Source organism: Rutidosis leptorrhynchoides, chromosome 3 (assembly GCF_046630445.1).
Source record: "Rutidosis leptorrhynchoides isolate AG116_Rl617_1_P2 chromosome 3, CSIRO_AGI_Rlap_v1, whole genome shotgun sequence".
Lineage (NCBI taxonomy): Eukaryota > Viridiplantae > Streptophyta > Magnoliopsida > Asterales > Asteraceae > Rutidosis > Rutidosis leptorrhynchoides.
Genome location: NC_092335.1, coordinates 305,135,395 through 305,148,907, shown reverse-complemented (window position 1 = coordinate 305,148,907; position 13,513 = coordinate 305,135,395). Strand labels below are relative to the sequence as shown.

Here is a 13,513-nt window from a genome sequence, read left to right as displayed (position 1 = left end):
AATCACCTGAGAATAAACATGCTTAAAACGTCAACAAAAATGTTGGTGAGTTATAGGTTTAACCTATATATTATCAAATCATAATAATAGACCACAAGATTTCATATTTCAATATACATCCCATACATAGAGATAAAATTCATTCATATGGTGAACACCTGGTAACCGACATTAACAAGATGCATATATAAGAATATCCCCATCATTCCGGGACACCCTTCGGATATGATATAAATTTCGAAGTACTAAAGCATCTGGTACTTTGGATGGGGTTTGTTAGGCCCAATAGATCTATCTTTAGGATTCGCGTCAATTAGGGTGTCTGTTCCCTAATTCTTAGATTACCAGACTTAATAAAAAGGGGCATATTCGATTTCGATAATTCAACCATAGAATATAGTTTCACGTACTTGTGTCTATTTTGTAAATCATTTATAAAACCTGCATGTATTCTCATCCCAAAACTATTAGATTTTAAAAGTGGGACTATAACTCACTTTCACAGATTTTTACTTCGTCGGGAAGTAAGACTTGGCCACTGGTTGATTCACGAACCTATAACAATATATACATATATATCAAAGTATGTTCAAAATATATTTACAATACTTTTAATACATTTTGATGTTTTAAGTTTATTAAGTCAGCTGTCCTCGTTAGTAACCTACAACTAGTTGTCCACAGTTAGATGTACAGAAATAAATCGATAAATATTATCTTGAATCAATCCACGACCCAGTGTATACGTATCTCAGTATTAATCACAACTCAAACTATATATATATTTTGGAATCAACCTCAACCCTGTATAGCTAACTCCAACATTCACATATAGAGTGTCTATGGTTGTTCTGCAATATATATATAGATGGGTCGACATGATAGGTCGAAACATTGTATACGTGTCTATGGTATCTCAAGATTACATAATATACAATATAAGTTGATTAGGTTATGGTTGGAATAGATTTATTACTAACTTTCACGTAGGTAAAATGAGTAGTTTTTATCAATCTTGTTTTACTCGCCATTTCTTCATTTCTAATCCGTTTTGAGTGATTCCAGTGGCCACGGTTTCGTATTGAACTTAAATTTATGAATCTAAATAGAAAAAGTATAAGTTTATAGTCGGAAATACAAGTTACAAGTCATTTTTGAAAGAGATAGTCATTTCCGTCGAAAGAACGACATCTTGATGACCATTTTGAAAAACATACTTTCACTTTGAGTTTAACCATGACTTTTGGATATAGTTTCATGTTCATAAGAAAAATCATTTTTCCATAAGTATAGCTTTTAAATCAAAGTTCTTCTTAGCTTTTAATTATCCCAACCAAAACAGCCCCCGGTTTTACTACGACGGCGTATATCCAGTTTTATGGTGTTTATCGTGTTTCCGAGTTTTAAATCATTAAGTTAGCATATCATATAGATATAGAACATGTGTTTAGTTGATTTTAAAAGTCTAGTTAGAAGGATTAACTTTATTTGCGAACAAGTTTAGAATTAACTAAACTATGTTCTAGTGATTACAAGTTTATAACGTTGAATAAGACAGCTTTTTATGTATGAATCGAATGATGTTATGAACATCATTACTACCTCAAGTTCCTTGGATAAACCTACTGGAAATGAGAAAAATGGATCTAGCTTCAAAGGATCCTTGGATGGCTTGAAATTTCTTGAAGCAGAATCATGACACGAAAACAATTTCAAGTAAGATTTCCACTCGAAATAAGATTGTTATAGTTATAGAAATTGAATTAAAGTTTGAATATGATTATTACCTTGTATTAGAAAGATAACCTACTGTAAGTAACAAAGGTTTCTTGATCTTGGATGATTACTTGGAATGGATTTAGAAAACTTGGAAGTAAACTTGCAATCTTGGAAGTATTCTTGATTTTATGAAACTAGAACTTTTGGAATTTATGAAGAACACTTAGAACTTGAAGATAGAACTTGAGAGAGATCAATTAGATGAATAAAATTGAAGAATGAAAGTGTTTGTAGGTGTTTTTGGTCGTTGGTGTATGGATTAGATATAAAGGATATGTAATTTTGTTTTCATGTAAATAAGTCATGAATGATTACTCATATTTTTGTAATTTTATGAGATATTTCATGCTAGTTGCCAAATGATGGTTCCCACATGTGTTAGGTGACTCACATGGGCTGCTAAGAGCTGATCATTAGAGTGTATATACCAATAGTACATACATCTAAAAGCTGTGTATTGTACGAGTACGAATACGGGTGCATACGAGTAGATTTGTTGATGAAACTGAACGAGGATGTAATTGTAAGCATTTTTGTTAAGTAGAAGTATTTTGATAAGTGTCTTGAAGTCTTTCAAAAGTTTATGAATACATATTAAAACACTACATGTATATACATTTTAACTGAGTCGTTAAGTCATCGTTAGTCGTTACATGTAAATGTTGTTTTGAAACCTTTAGGTTAACGATCTTGTTAAATGTTGTTAACCCAATGTTTATAATATCAAATGAGATTTTAAATTATTATATTATCATGATATTATGATATATTAATATATCTTAATATGATATATACATTTAAATGTCATTACAACGATAATCGTTGCATATATGTCTCGTTTCGAAATCCTTAAGTTAGTAGTCGTGTTTTTACTTATGTAGTTCATTGTTAATACACTTAATGATATATTTAATTATCATATTATCATGTTATATATAATATAACAATGTATTAATATGCTTCATATATATTTAGTAAGACGTGGTTATAACGATAATCGTTATATGTATCGTTTCGAGTTTCATACGTCAATAGTCTCCTTTTAAGTATATAACTTATTGTTACTATTTTTAATGAGATACTTGATGATCATTATATCATGTTAAACATATATATATTTATTCATTTATGTATCATCATGTCATATACAACTTATAGCGTTCGTGAATCATTGGTCAAACTGGGTAATCAGACGTTTACAAAATTTCCGTTTCAATTAACCAAGTCTTAACAAGTTTGATTGCTTAACATGTTGGAAACATTTAATCATGTAAATATAGTTTTCATTAAACATATAATCATAGAAAGGTTCGAAAAATTTCGGGTCACTACAATACGTGTCTTAAGTGTTTTCGGTTCATGAGTTATGTTAAATTGAGTTTTGGTTCGAGACTTAACAAAACAGCAGCAACAGCATCTTTTATGTAGTAAAGCGCGCCGCGCAACCTTGAGCGCGCCGCGCACATGCTGAGGTGCAGATGCTTAACCCCCTAGACTGGTCCCTGACCTGTTTCCACATTGTAGTTCGCGCAGCGCAGGGCCGCGCACTCCTGCGCGCACCGCACACTCCCCAGGCCCAAAAACCAGTTTTGTTTTACTTTTCACAAAATCTTTCCTGCTTAAACGCAACTCCGATTAACATGAAATTTGGTTAACATGCTCATATATGATTCCTCATCATGGGAAAATTGTCGGATACCCGACCCGACCCCGTTGACTTTGACTTTAACCAAAGTTTGAATTTTAGTCAAACTTAACCAAATACTTATGCAATCGTTCTAATCTTCTTTTACCCTTGATTCTTGCATGGAACTTGACAATTTGACTCACATGCTATATAATCGAGTCGTAACGAGCCATAGGACTAATTGAACACATTTCGCCCTACCTTGTGTCGTAACCGGTTAATTGATACAACTTACCTGTTTAGGTCAAGACTAAACAACTTTCATGCACACGTTTACTTTGTGAAGTACATTTATACTCGTGCACTCGAGGTAAGATTATAGTCCCACCTTTTCAATAACTTTTATACTTTTAAATCGTGGGCTGAGAAACATATACTTTGTATACATTTTATACGGTTTATACTATTATACTTTGAACACAAATACGAAAGCAAAGATACGTACGAGTTAGAACAAAAATCCTCAAGTCCAATTATCATCAGTTACACTTGTAGGGTGTAAGCGTGAACTTATATTGTGTGGCCATACGAGTTTGACAAAGCCTCATTCGGATGAATGAAACGTATTTTCGGGAAATAGTGTAGGTTCTAACACTATATGCAGAGGTAAGATTCAGTTAAGCTTTGATAATTGGATGCTCGTGATACAAACACATCTTTTAAGATGTATACGCTTGATAATCGGTTTATACTAAATCTTGTGGTTCAAAAACATACTTTTACAAATACACCTATGATTTCACCAACGTTTTTCGTTGACAGTTTTCTATATGTTTCTCAGGTTCATACTTGGCTACTTGATACATGCTTCCGCACACTTTGATTACTTGCTTGGAGCCAAGCATACATGCATACGCTAGCGATAGCACTTTTAGATTCAAATTTAAAGCATACATACATACGCTATTTATAGCAACCGTGATTTTAAACTAATTATGTCGCAAATTATTTCATTTATACTTTACATATTTTGTAAACTTAAACTTGTTGTCGATCCGTTTGGTAAACTAAACTTTGTAAGTCTTGTACGTTTCAAATGAATGCGACCTAATTTTGGTCAAACGCGTCTCATTTAGGGACTATGACCACGTAACGAGACCTAAGTTAACGGCGCCGGCAATGACGATTTGGCCGGGTCGTTACAGTTTTCATATTACTTTCTGTAGTATAGTTTTGATAATAAGGTTGTTACTATCTATATCCTGTAACTTTGAAACGATGCAGCAAAATAAAAGTGGTATGTAACAAATGAAAAGCCAAAATGTACCTAGCAATTTCCCACTGCGGATCGCGGTTAACCACGCGTAGTTTACTTGAAAGACGATAAAGATTTATGAAGTATTTGGTCAACCGCGCTTCGCTGCAAAAATTACCTAAACACCAACGGATATAAACCCGATTAAACGTTATCGTAGTTGGAATGGTTTTCAGTAAGTTGAATATAACTTGGATTAAACTGCGAGTAAGACCAAACAACACATACATCACAATAACTTTATCGTATTTCTTTAACAGCAGCTGCTGCCATGAAGTATTTGGTGGCATGTTCTTTGATCAGACGGCCTCTATTTTTCTGTCCCGTGTACGACCGAAGGTATTCCCTTACATATTACTTATATTGTTTCTTTTTCGGTCTGTTAAGTTTATGTGTTTATTGTCATCGGTTGTCCTTTTTATTGTTCTTTATTGCTTATGTGCTATCTCGGCCAGTTGTTGTGGTTCATCGATTTTTGGTGACCATATATAGAATGTTTGTTTTTGATTTGTGTTAAGCGTATGTCTAACATTTTTTTTGAGTACATGCCCTACGAAAGTAGGATTCATTTTAAATTGGTTGAAAAAAAAAACTCATTAACTACAAACCCTAATTACATCCATCCACCGCCATTTTAGTTATCTTCAGGCGCTCTCCATTTGAAAAGTTACGGTTTCCCAGTTTGAAAAATTAGGGTTTCATCAAGCTTCGAAGGTTTGTGAAGTTACGAAAAATTAGGGTTTCATCAGATTGCGAATTTAAAGGTTCGAAATACTCTTTTTCCATTTTCTATTTGATTTTTCTGCGTATGTGTGTTTCTGTGTTGAGGGTATTTTTGTAGGAAAAAAATCCTGTTGTTGCTGCTGCTGTTGTGCGATTTTGTCCCCTGATTCCTTCAATTTCGAACAATACTTCATCTTTATCGGTATTTTTCTTCTTAGGACTTTCGTGGTTAGTTGATTTGTTATTTTTTTACATTTTGCTCTAATTATGTGATTCTTTGTGCGTGTTTTTAGTGTACCATTAGCCGCTGTCGTCTTTCAATTTTCGTGTGTTCAAATCGTTTCTGCTGCTTTCAGGTAATTTCAGTTTTAAATTTTACACTCTCTTGCGCATCCTTATCGATCAGACATGGTGTCATTTGTGTAGGATTGTCTATTTTTTTTTTTGCGCCATTGTATTTATGTGTTTTCAGACTTTTCGATTTGGAGTTAAAAACATCTGTATATGGCTTTTATGAATTGTGTGCTACCCTTGCTTTTCTGCATACCTCTTTACTCCGAATGGTTTTGTTCCAACGACGATCGTCAGATCGTGGGTATAGCTGTATAGATTACAGAATATAACAAACTGCTCCCTTCGTATATGTTGCTTAAATTAATACTGAAGAGGTCATGCGATTTCTTTGAAGTTCATATTCAACTTACCTTATGATAAAAGTAATTTTTTCAGGATTCACATACATTCGTCAAAGGTATAAGAACTCTTGAACTAAATCTATATACCAATTCATGCTGCCCGCTTGGATGCCAATTACGGAGTAATTAACTTTCATGGTATTTATTAAAGTGTGTATGAAAACATTATGTAGTCTTATGTGGTTGTTGTTGCTGCATATTATAACAAATAAAGATCTTCATGAATTTAGAGAATTTGGATCTGGTATTGTTTTTTATTTTAAACTTATTGGAGACATTTTATACTTTTATTGCCACACCTGCAAATAGGTATTGAAACAAAAGATCATAACATATTATGCCATTAGCAGTCATATATGAAAAATTTATCGGTAATTGGTAAAAAGTTTCGACTTTTAAGAGTAGTAATTGTGTCGTTACATTTTTCGCACAAAGTACTTCGAATAGTCAACCACTTTGTAGTTTCTAAATCTTCTGAAATATCTGTTGTATCTATGGTGGACAATCCATCAATACACTTCAATTTTGTCATCTAATTTTGATATTCAAGGAGTATGTTTTGCTGTAGTAATTTCCTATGAAATTGGTCATGTATCCTTATATCTATATCGAGCAGTCTTTACAGTCAAAACTGTTGGTGAATTAGTGGGAATGTTGAACACACATAATGAGTTGGCTGAGTTGTTTAAAACTGCCAAAGATATTGTTACTAATATGGGAATTCTTAATTTTCAGGTATAATTGAAGTCAACAGATATGAGGTCCGATGGTGAAAGATCGATATAATTGTTATGACCAACAATTTGTTATATACCATTGTTTGTTCACCTCTCTATAGTACCATTTTAAGACAACATATCAACATGTAATTTTGGTTGCAAGTTAGTATAACAACGTGCTCTTTTCATATCCACTTGAAATAACGTTGTGTAAATGTTCACAGGACAGCCGTAGCAACGCGCGGCAGACCTTTTGCTTGTTATCTTACATTACTTTAATACTCATTTAATGGTTATGATTAGAATTAGATTTACTAGTGTAAGGGTCACATTCATTCATTCGATTCGATAAAAGATAATATAATATTTATCCATATTATTTTTTCTAAGTGAAAAATGTGACGTGTGACGAGAAAAACGTATTTAGTATGTGAGTAGTATGGATGCGATATCGTACATCTGAGAGGAATATCATTCGCTTATTCCATTCCATTCCATTCCACTCTATACTAATAGGCACCCAATTTGGTGCCGTATTAGTTTTGTTAATTGTCGTTTACCTACATGTGTTCACATCTAATTTTATTTTATATTTTATTCCACACATAAATTATTAACCTTCCAATGTTTTTGAGTTTTATGTTTGTTATTTTATTATTACACACATAAATGATTTCATGCTTCTAATTTTCTGTCTATTACTTTAGAGATTTATACCCCTCCATCCCACCAAAAGTGTCTATTACCATTTTGTGATGTCCCATATAAGATGTGTACTTGGTAATTCAATCAATTAGAAAATGTTATTTTCGAGTGAATAGATTTCTGATTGATAGAGAACGAAGTTAGTTTGATTTTTCTAAAACTATGTACAACAAAAAATTGAACACTTGTAATGGGACGGAGGTAGTAATTATTTCGTTTTATTACATGGAATTTCTATGCTAATTTCCACCATAGCAACGCGTGGTCCGATTGTTTTCTAGTTTTAAGTAATTCTACGAGTTTATTGAAAAAAAACATAAAAATGATTATAAAAACATATATTATCATTGAAACTTAACAACTAACATGAAAACATGACAAATTCAGAATTACAAATACATTTATATAAATCTATTTGCGCTTCAATCAACAACAGCAACAACAAAATCTAATTCCACATAAGTTGTGTGTGGAGAGGTAAGATGTAAATAATCATTTCCTTATCCTAGAATAAAGAGAAGTTATTTCTCCACTCAAAGTGAAACACCCCAAAAGTAAAGAAAATCCCCCTCTCAATGATCTGTCTGGGCTTCAATGTTTGGGGTAATTAATACTTAGAAGGGTTTTTACAACGAAAACTAATTGAGAGTATTTACTTAAACTCGTAATTTTTTTTGGTAATGGATTATACCCGGTAAATATTATTTATTAAAATAATAAAAATTAAAATACAATAAAAAACAAACGATCACAAGCAAGTCGTGCGGCATCAAAGACAACCACCAACCTAGTTAAACCCTGCACAACTAACAAGTCTCGAAAAATAAAAAGACATTCAACACACACCTATGAAGTATTTAGTAAGCTATAAATACTTCTTTTCAATTTCAATTTTTCAGTTAACCAAATCAGAAAATTGTCCCAACCTTATCTCTTCTCCCATAGAAAATTTAGAGTGTAGCTACTAGAAAAGGTTGTATCAGAAACAATGTGTTAATTTAGTTGTAGTTCTGCTTATAAATTATATGAATGGTGCATTATCACGTATCCCAAAATACTGAAAAGCTAAGGCATGAAAACATAATCCAAAAAATAAACAAGATCAAATAATTGGAAAAAAGTATCAAAAGTATTTGTAAGCTAAACTTGAAATCGATCAAAAACATATTCAGAATATGGATCCTAAAGAAAGATTGCAAAAGTATCTGCAAACTAGCCCTACAATTGAATCTATATCTTGTGCATACGTACAATTTGGAATATGTTATCAAAACCAACCCAAATACCCATTACAATTGTTGTTTCTATATCATCAAAAGCAAAAAAACATGAAGTTTTTTTTGTTGCTAAAACCAAATATTCACACCGGTTCTTAGTTCCCTCTAGCTGTTCCCTCCAAACCATTGAACTCTCGTTGCCACAGTCAGTCATCCTCACTTGGACATATTTTGAAATTTGTATTTTCAGCAATTTTTTTTTATCTTCGACCATACATAGGCATAACTGGGTTGCCACTATGATTTAATGACGAATGATTGTCTCCGTTTCTTTGGATTCATTGTGTCAGCTTGGGTCTTTGATCTCATCATTGCCACAAACTCATCATAGTTTATCCGTCCATCCTGCAAAGTTTGTAATTATTTAAAGCTCCGAAGAATTTGGCTCATTGTCTTACTAATTATGACTCATTTTCTTACAAAGAATATACCCGAGGTTAGTTTTCTAACAGGTCAAATGAAAGAAAAAGGATTAGATTAAAGGATTTGGGTTAGTAGGGTCAACACATGTATCACCTCACTGTCACAAGAGTTGTAAATTCTTGCCGCGAGTGGGAATCAAACCTACACCATTTTTATGATCAAGCTTCCACATGGAAGGTCACAGTTTCTAAAGTACCGGATACCACTTAGCTATTGCTACATTGATGTGTATATTGGATGTTTATTTTAAGTCAATCTCGTTAAAGAGAAGATCATTTTTACAGAAATAATTTAAATTTGTACTACATATTTAATAATTGAGGGTGAAAACTGAAATTTTGCTAATGAAGTATTTTAGGTGGACCCAACCCGACTCAAACCCGAAGGTAGTTTCTTTTACATATACCAATTTAATATTGTTTTGTATCTCTAGTGCATTTGGATCCTTATAGTTAAAGTTAGTTACTTACATGATCTGAGTCAACTTCTGAGATAACCTCTTTTATATCTCTGTCATCATTCATTCCATATTCACGGAGAGCTTGCTCTAGTTCTTCTATAGTAATATATCTGACAACAAAAATGTGCATTACAGATCATAAACGTATATTCTTTTGATGTCAAATTCATACTACTAGCTAGGAGTTTATATACCCGCTGTTATCTTTATCGAAATATTGGAAAGCGGTGTATAGATGATCTTCTCTATCCATTCTATTCATATGCATTGTTGCCGTTATGAACTCTTCATAATCTATGGTTCCATTTCCATCTGCATCAGCCTATTAAATAAAAAGATTTCATGTTACCATATTTCTAAACTCTGATCTAATTTTTAATTAAGTAACAAATACAGTAATTGATTATATATCTTACAGCTTCCATCAACTGTTTGACTTCAGACTCGGTTAGTTTTGTTCGTTGTTTAGATAGTCCATGTTTCAACTCCTCAAGTGTTATTGTTCCACTGTTATCCGAATCCATACCTCTGAACATTTGTTTTAATCCCATTATTTCTTCCTCCGAAAGACATCCTGCAATGACCTATTCGTTCCGAAAACAATTTAAAGAGATCAGTTGTCAGCCATTCACATGATCATACATAAGTTTTTTGTTGTGTGAGTGTGTGACAAATGACTATTACTTACCCGAAGTGCAACTTTCTTGAAATTATTCATTGCCTTGAATTGTTTTAGTCTGCCAAGAACAGCATTATCAAGTGGTGTATCAGATGCTTCTCCATCTTCCATAATCCATGGGTGAGCTGGAATTAAAATTTATAGAATCAACAAATGAATCTTGTGTAGTTAAAGAATGTTTAATTCATTTTGTATTTACTTACCAAGCACTTGATGTGCTGTCAGCCGTTGCTTCGGATCTGAATTCAACATCCTCTTTACAAGATCCTTGGCCGGTTCAGATATCGAAGGCCAAGGATCACTTTTGAAGTCAACGTGACCCCGCAATATTGCATGAAATATCCCATGCTCCGATTCTGTATCACCACAAATTAAATTTCTTTCTTAATTAGTTCTATAATTTTTATCTTAAACAAGTCATATAAGTAATAATAATCACCTGCCCAAAAAGGAGGAACTCCGCTTAAAAGAATATATAACATGACACCGATACTCCATATATCAACTTCTGGTCCGTATTTTCTTTTTAATACTTCGGGTGCAATGTAATATGCACTTCCTACAATATCTTTAAACACTTCACCTGCACCAAGAACCAAAACATGTATATTGATCTTCAAACGAATCAATATTAATATTCATAATAACAATAATAAGGATTTTGCTAACGACCGCCCTTAAACGATGTCTTTAACGTGCTTTTAACAGTTGTACATAGTGGTTACTTATTGATTTAGTGGTGGCGGTTAAAATTAATGTACAATTGTTTAAAGTGTATTAACGACAGTCCTCACCCTAAGGGTTATATTTAACATAATCCTAATAATAATGATAATAATAGACCTTGTTTGTAGAAAACAGAAAGGCCAAAGTCGGTAGCTAAAAGGGGAGCATTTTCTTCTTTATTTAGAAGAAGAAAATTTTCAGGCTTGAGATCTCTATGAATAACACCCATTGAATGACATGTATGAACAATGCGAACAATAGTCCTAAGTAACGATGCTGCAGCCCTCTCCGTATAATGTCCTTTAGCAATTATTCGATCAAACAACTCTCCTCCGGCACACAACTCCATAACCAAATGTACAGAATGTTTGTCCTCAAATGCTCCTTTAAGCTCAACAATATTATTCTGTCCAGCCAAATGATGCATGATTTGCACTTCCCTTTTTACATCCTCAATATCTTCTTTATTAGCAAGTTTCCTTTTAGCTATTGTTTTACATGCAAATTGTTTTCCTGTTTTCTTGCATGTGCACAAATGGGTGACACCAAATTGTCCTCTACCAAGCTCTTTTCCTATTGTATAAAGGGTTCGAACATCTTCCATAGGACGTCCCAAAACTGTTCCAATCGGTGATTGGTTGCCATTTTTTGTGGCAGCTTGAGCGGTTGGGATCTTTTTAGGGGGGACCGTTGTTGTTGTGTTGTTTTGTTCATTTGTTTTGTCACCCTTTAAGGATTTTTTTACTTCAAGTTCTGCATTATTATCTGGAGGTTGAGTTTGGGAACAACAGTTCCCCATTGGGATGGTTGGAGGGAAGGAAGGACCAGAGAGAGCAACAACAAGAATGGGTCTTTGGGTGATTGATCTAATGAAAAAGGTTTTGGAAAATTGAAAAAGTTAATGTTGAGAGAAAAAAGATACAAGTGATCAGGAAACATGAATGAATATTGGAGAGAGATTGTAGGAATTGAGATGGAGGATTATGGATTCATCAAAATGTTGACCATCCTATGAACCACTTCTTTTTGTTTGTTTGAAAAATCACTTTATATTGTGGAAGATCACAAATGTTTAGCATTAAATTTATAGTTTCATATATATATATATATATATATATATATATATATATATATATATATATATATATATATATATATATATATATATATATATATATATATATATATAGTAGAGGGATCAAATGAGAACTTTTTGTATTTGAGAATCCTGAGAACTCACGCGGCCGAACAAAAAAACATCACGGACGAACAAAAAATGGTTGATTCGAACAATTTTGGTTTTCCTCTAATTTTACTGGTAAAGGGTAATTTCGTCATTTTACATGTGTCTAACCTATAAATACTTTGATGTTTAAATCGTTTAATACAAAAATTAGGGTTCTATGTTTTCCCCCAATTCTACGAGTTCATTCTTTTACGATTCAATATTAGGGTTCTATCATTTAAATTGATTTTCGTTTTTACATTCTTTATCTTTTTTAGGTCATTTGATTACATTATTCAAGTTCTCTGTTCTGAATTTTAAAAAAAAAATTTGATAGGAAACAATGTCGATCGGTGATAAAAATGTTCAAGTTGATGACTTGATTCATCGTAATGATCAGTTTCATGTCAAAGATGATTTTGTTGTTAACGACGGCGATGACGATGAACAATCTCATTTTTCTGACGTCAGTGATGAATTTGATCATATCGAGATCTTCGAACATCATGATACTGACGGAGAATGTACGTTTACATGTTTTAATTAAAATCATTCTTTATTTATTTGAGAAATTCCTACTGTTAGAAGCAATTTCTTTTTTCATAACTAGATGCAAGATGATGCATCTATGCATTCTAGTGATGTATGCATCTTTATTTACTGTTTTTTTTTGCACACGTGTGTTCTACATGATGCATTTAGTGTTTTCTACATTTAATACATCTGTGTTTCTACTTCTCTGATGTACATGTACATATGTGTTCTACATCTGTGATGTACATGTGTATGTTCTAAGCCATTTAGGCATATAGATTTACATGTATCTGTTGTAAGTCATTGTTATGCTTTTACAATTTTGTGGTATAAAATCTGTGTTCTACATGTGTGTTTTGTACTTTTTAGAGGTATAAAATCTCTGTTCTACATATATTTTTTTCGATGCACCTTTATGCATCTTTTTTGATGGATTATATTTATATTTATGTTTTTTTTTATACTTTTTCACAGGTGTTTATGTACCCAAAAGTTTCTGTGTTGGTTCTGAGAAAATTTCGTCTTCTGGTATAAAATCGTGGACACCTAATGTAGACGAATCTCTTTTACCAGCTATAGGAATGGTTTTTGATTCTATAGATTTAGCATATAATTTCTACAAGGAG

General features: G+C 32.7%; 1 protein-coding gene and 1 long non-coding RNA gene across 3 annotated transcripts; one reads left to right on the top strand and one right to left on the bottom strand.

Annotated features, from left to right (window-relative positions):
- The first annotated feature begins 4,917 nt into the window (after window positions 1-4,917).
- LOC139897433 (uncharacterized) lies at window positions 4,918-7,180 on the top strand. Of its 2 annotated transcripts, XR_011776571.1 has the most exons (5): window positions 4,918-5,060; window positions 5,360-5,485; window positions 5,563-5,646; window positions 5,738-5,800; window positions 6,875-7,179. It is a non-coding gene; the product is annotated as an uncharacterized lncRNA (long non-coding RNA). The 2 variants fall into 2 exon arrangements; XR_011776570.1 differs by having other exon boundaries at window positions 5,360-5,646; window positions 6,875-7,180.
- A 1,605-nt stretch (window positions 7,181-8,785) lies between these two features.
- LOC139897432 (calcium-dependent protein kinase 17-like) lies at window positions 8,786-11,927 on the bottom strand. Its single transcript, XM_071880125.1, has 8 exons — window positions 11,246-11,927; window positions 10,842-10,985; window positions 10,606-10,758; window positions 10,412-10,527; window positions 10,140-10,307; window positions 9,918-10,045; window positions 9,734-9,833; window positions 8,786-9,185 (listed from the first exon to the last, which is right to left on the bottom strand). Exons 1-8 carry the CDS (start codon window positions 11,925-11,927, stop codon window positions 9,078-9,080), a joined length of 1,599 nt encoding a protein of 532 aa, XP_071736226.1. The 3' UTR covers window positions 8,786-9,077.
- Between the last annotated feature and the right edge of the window lie 1,586 nt (window positions 11,928-13,513).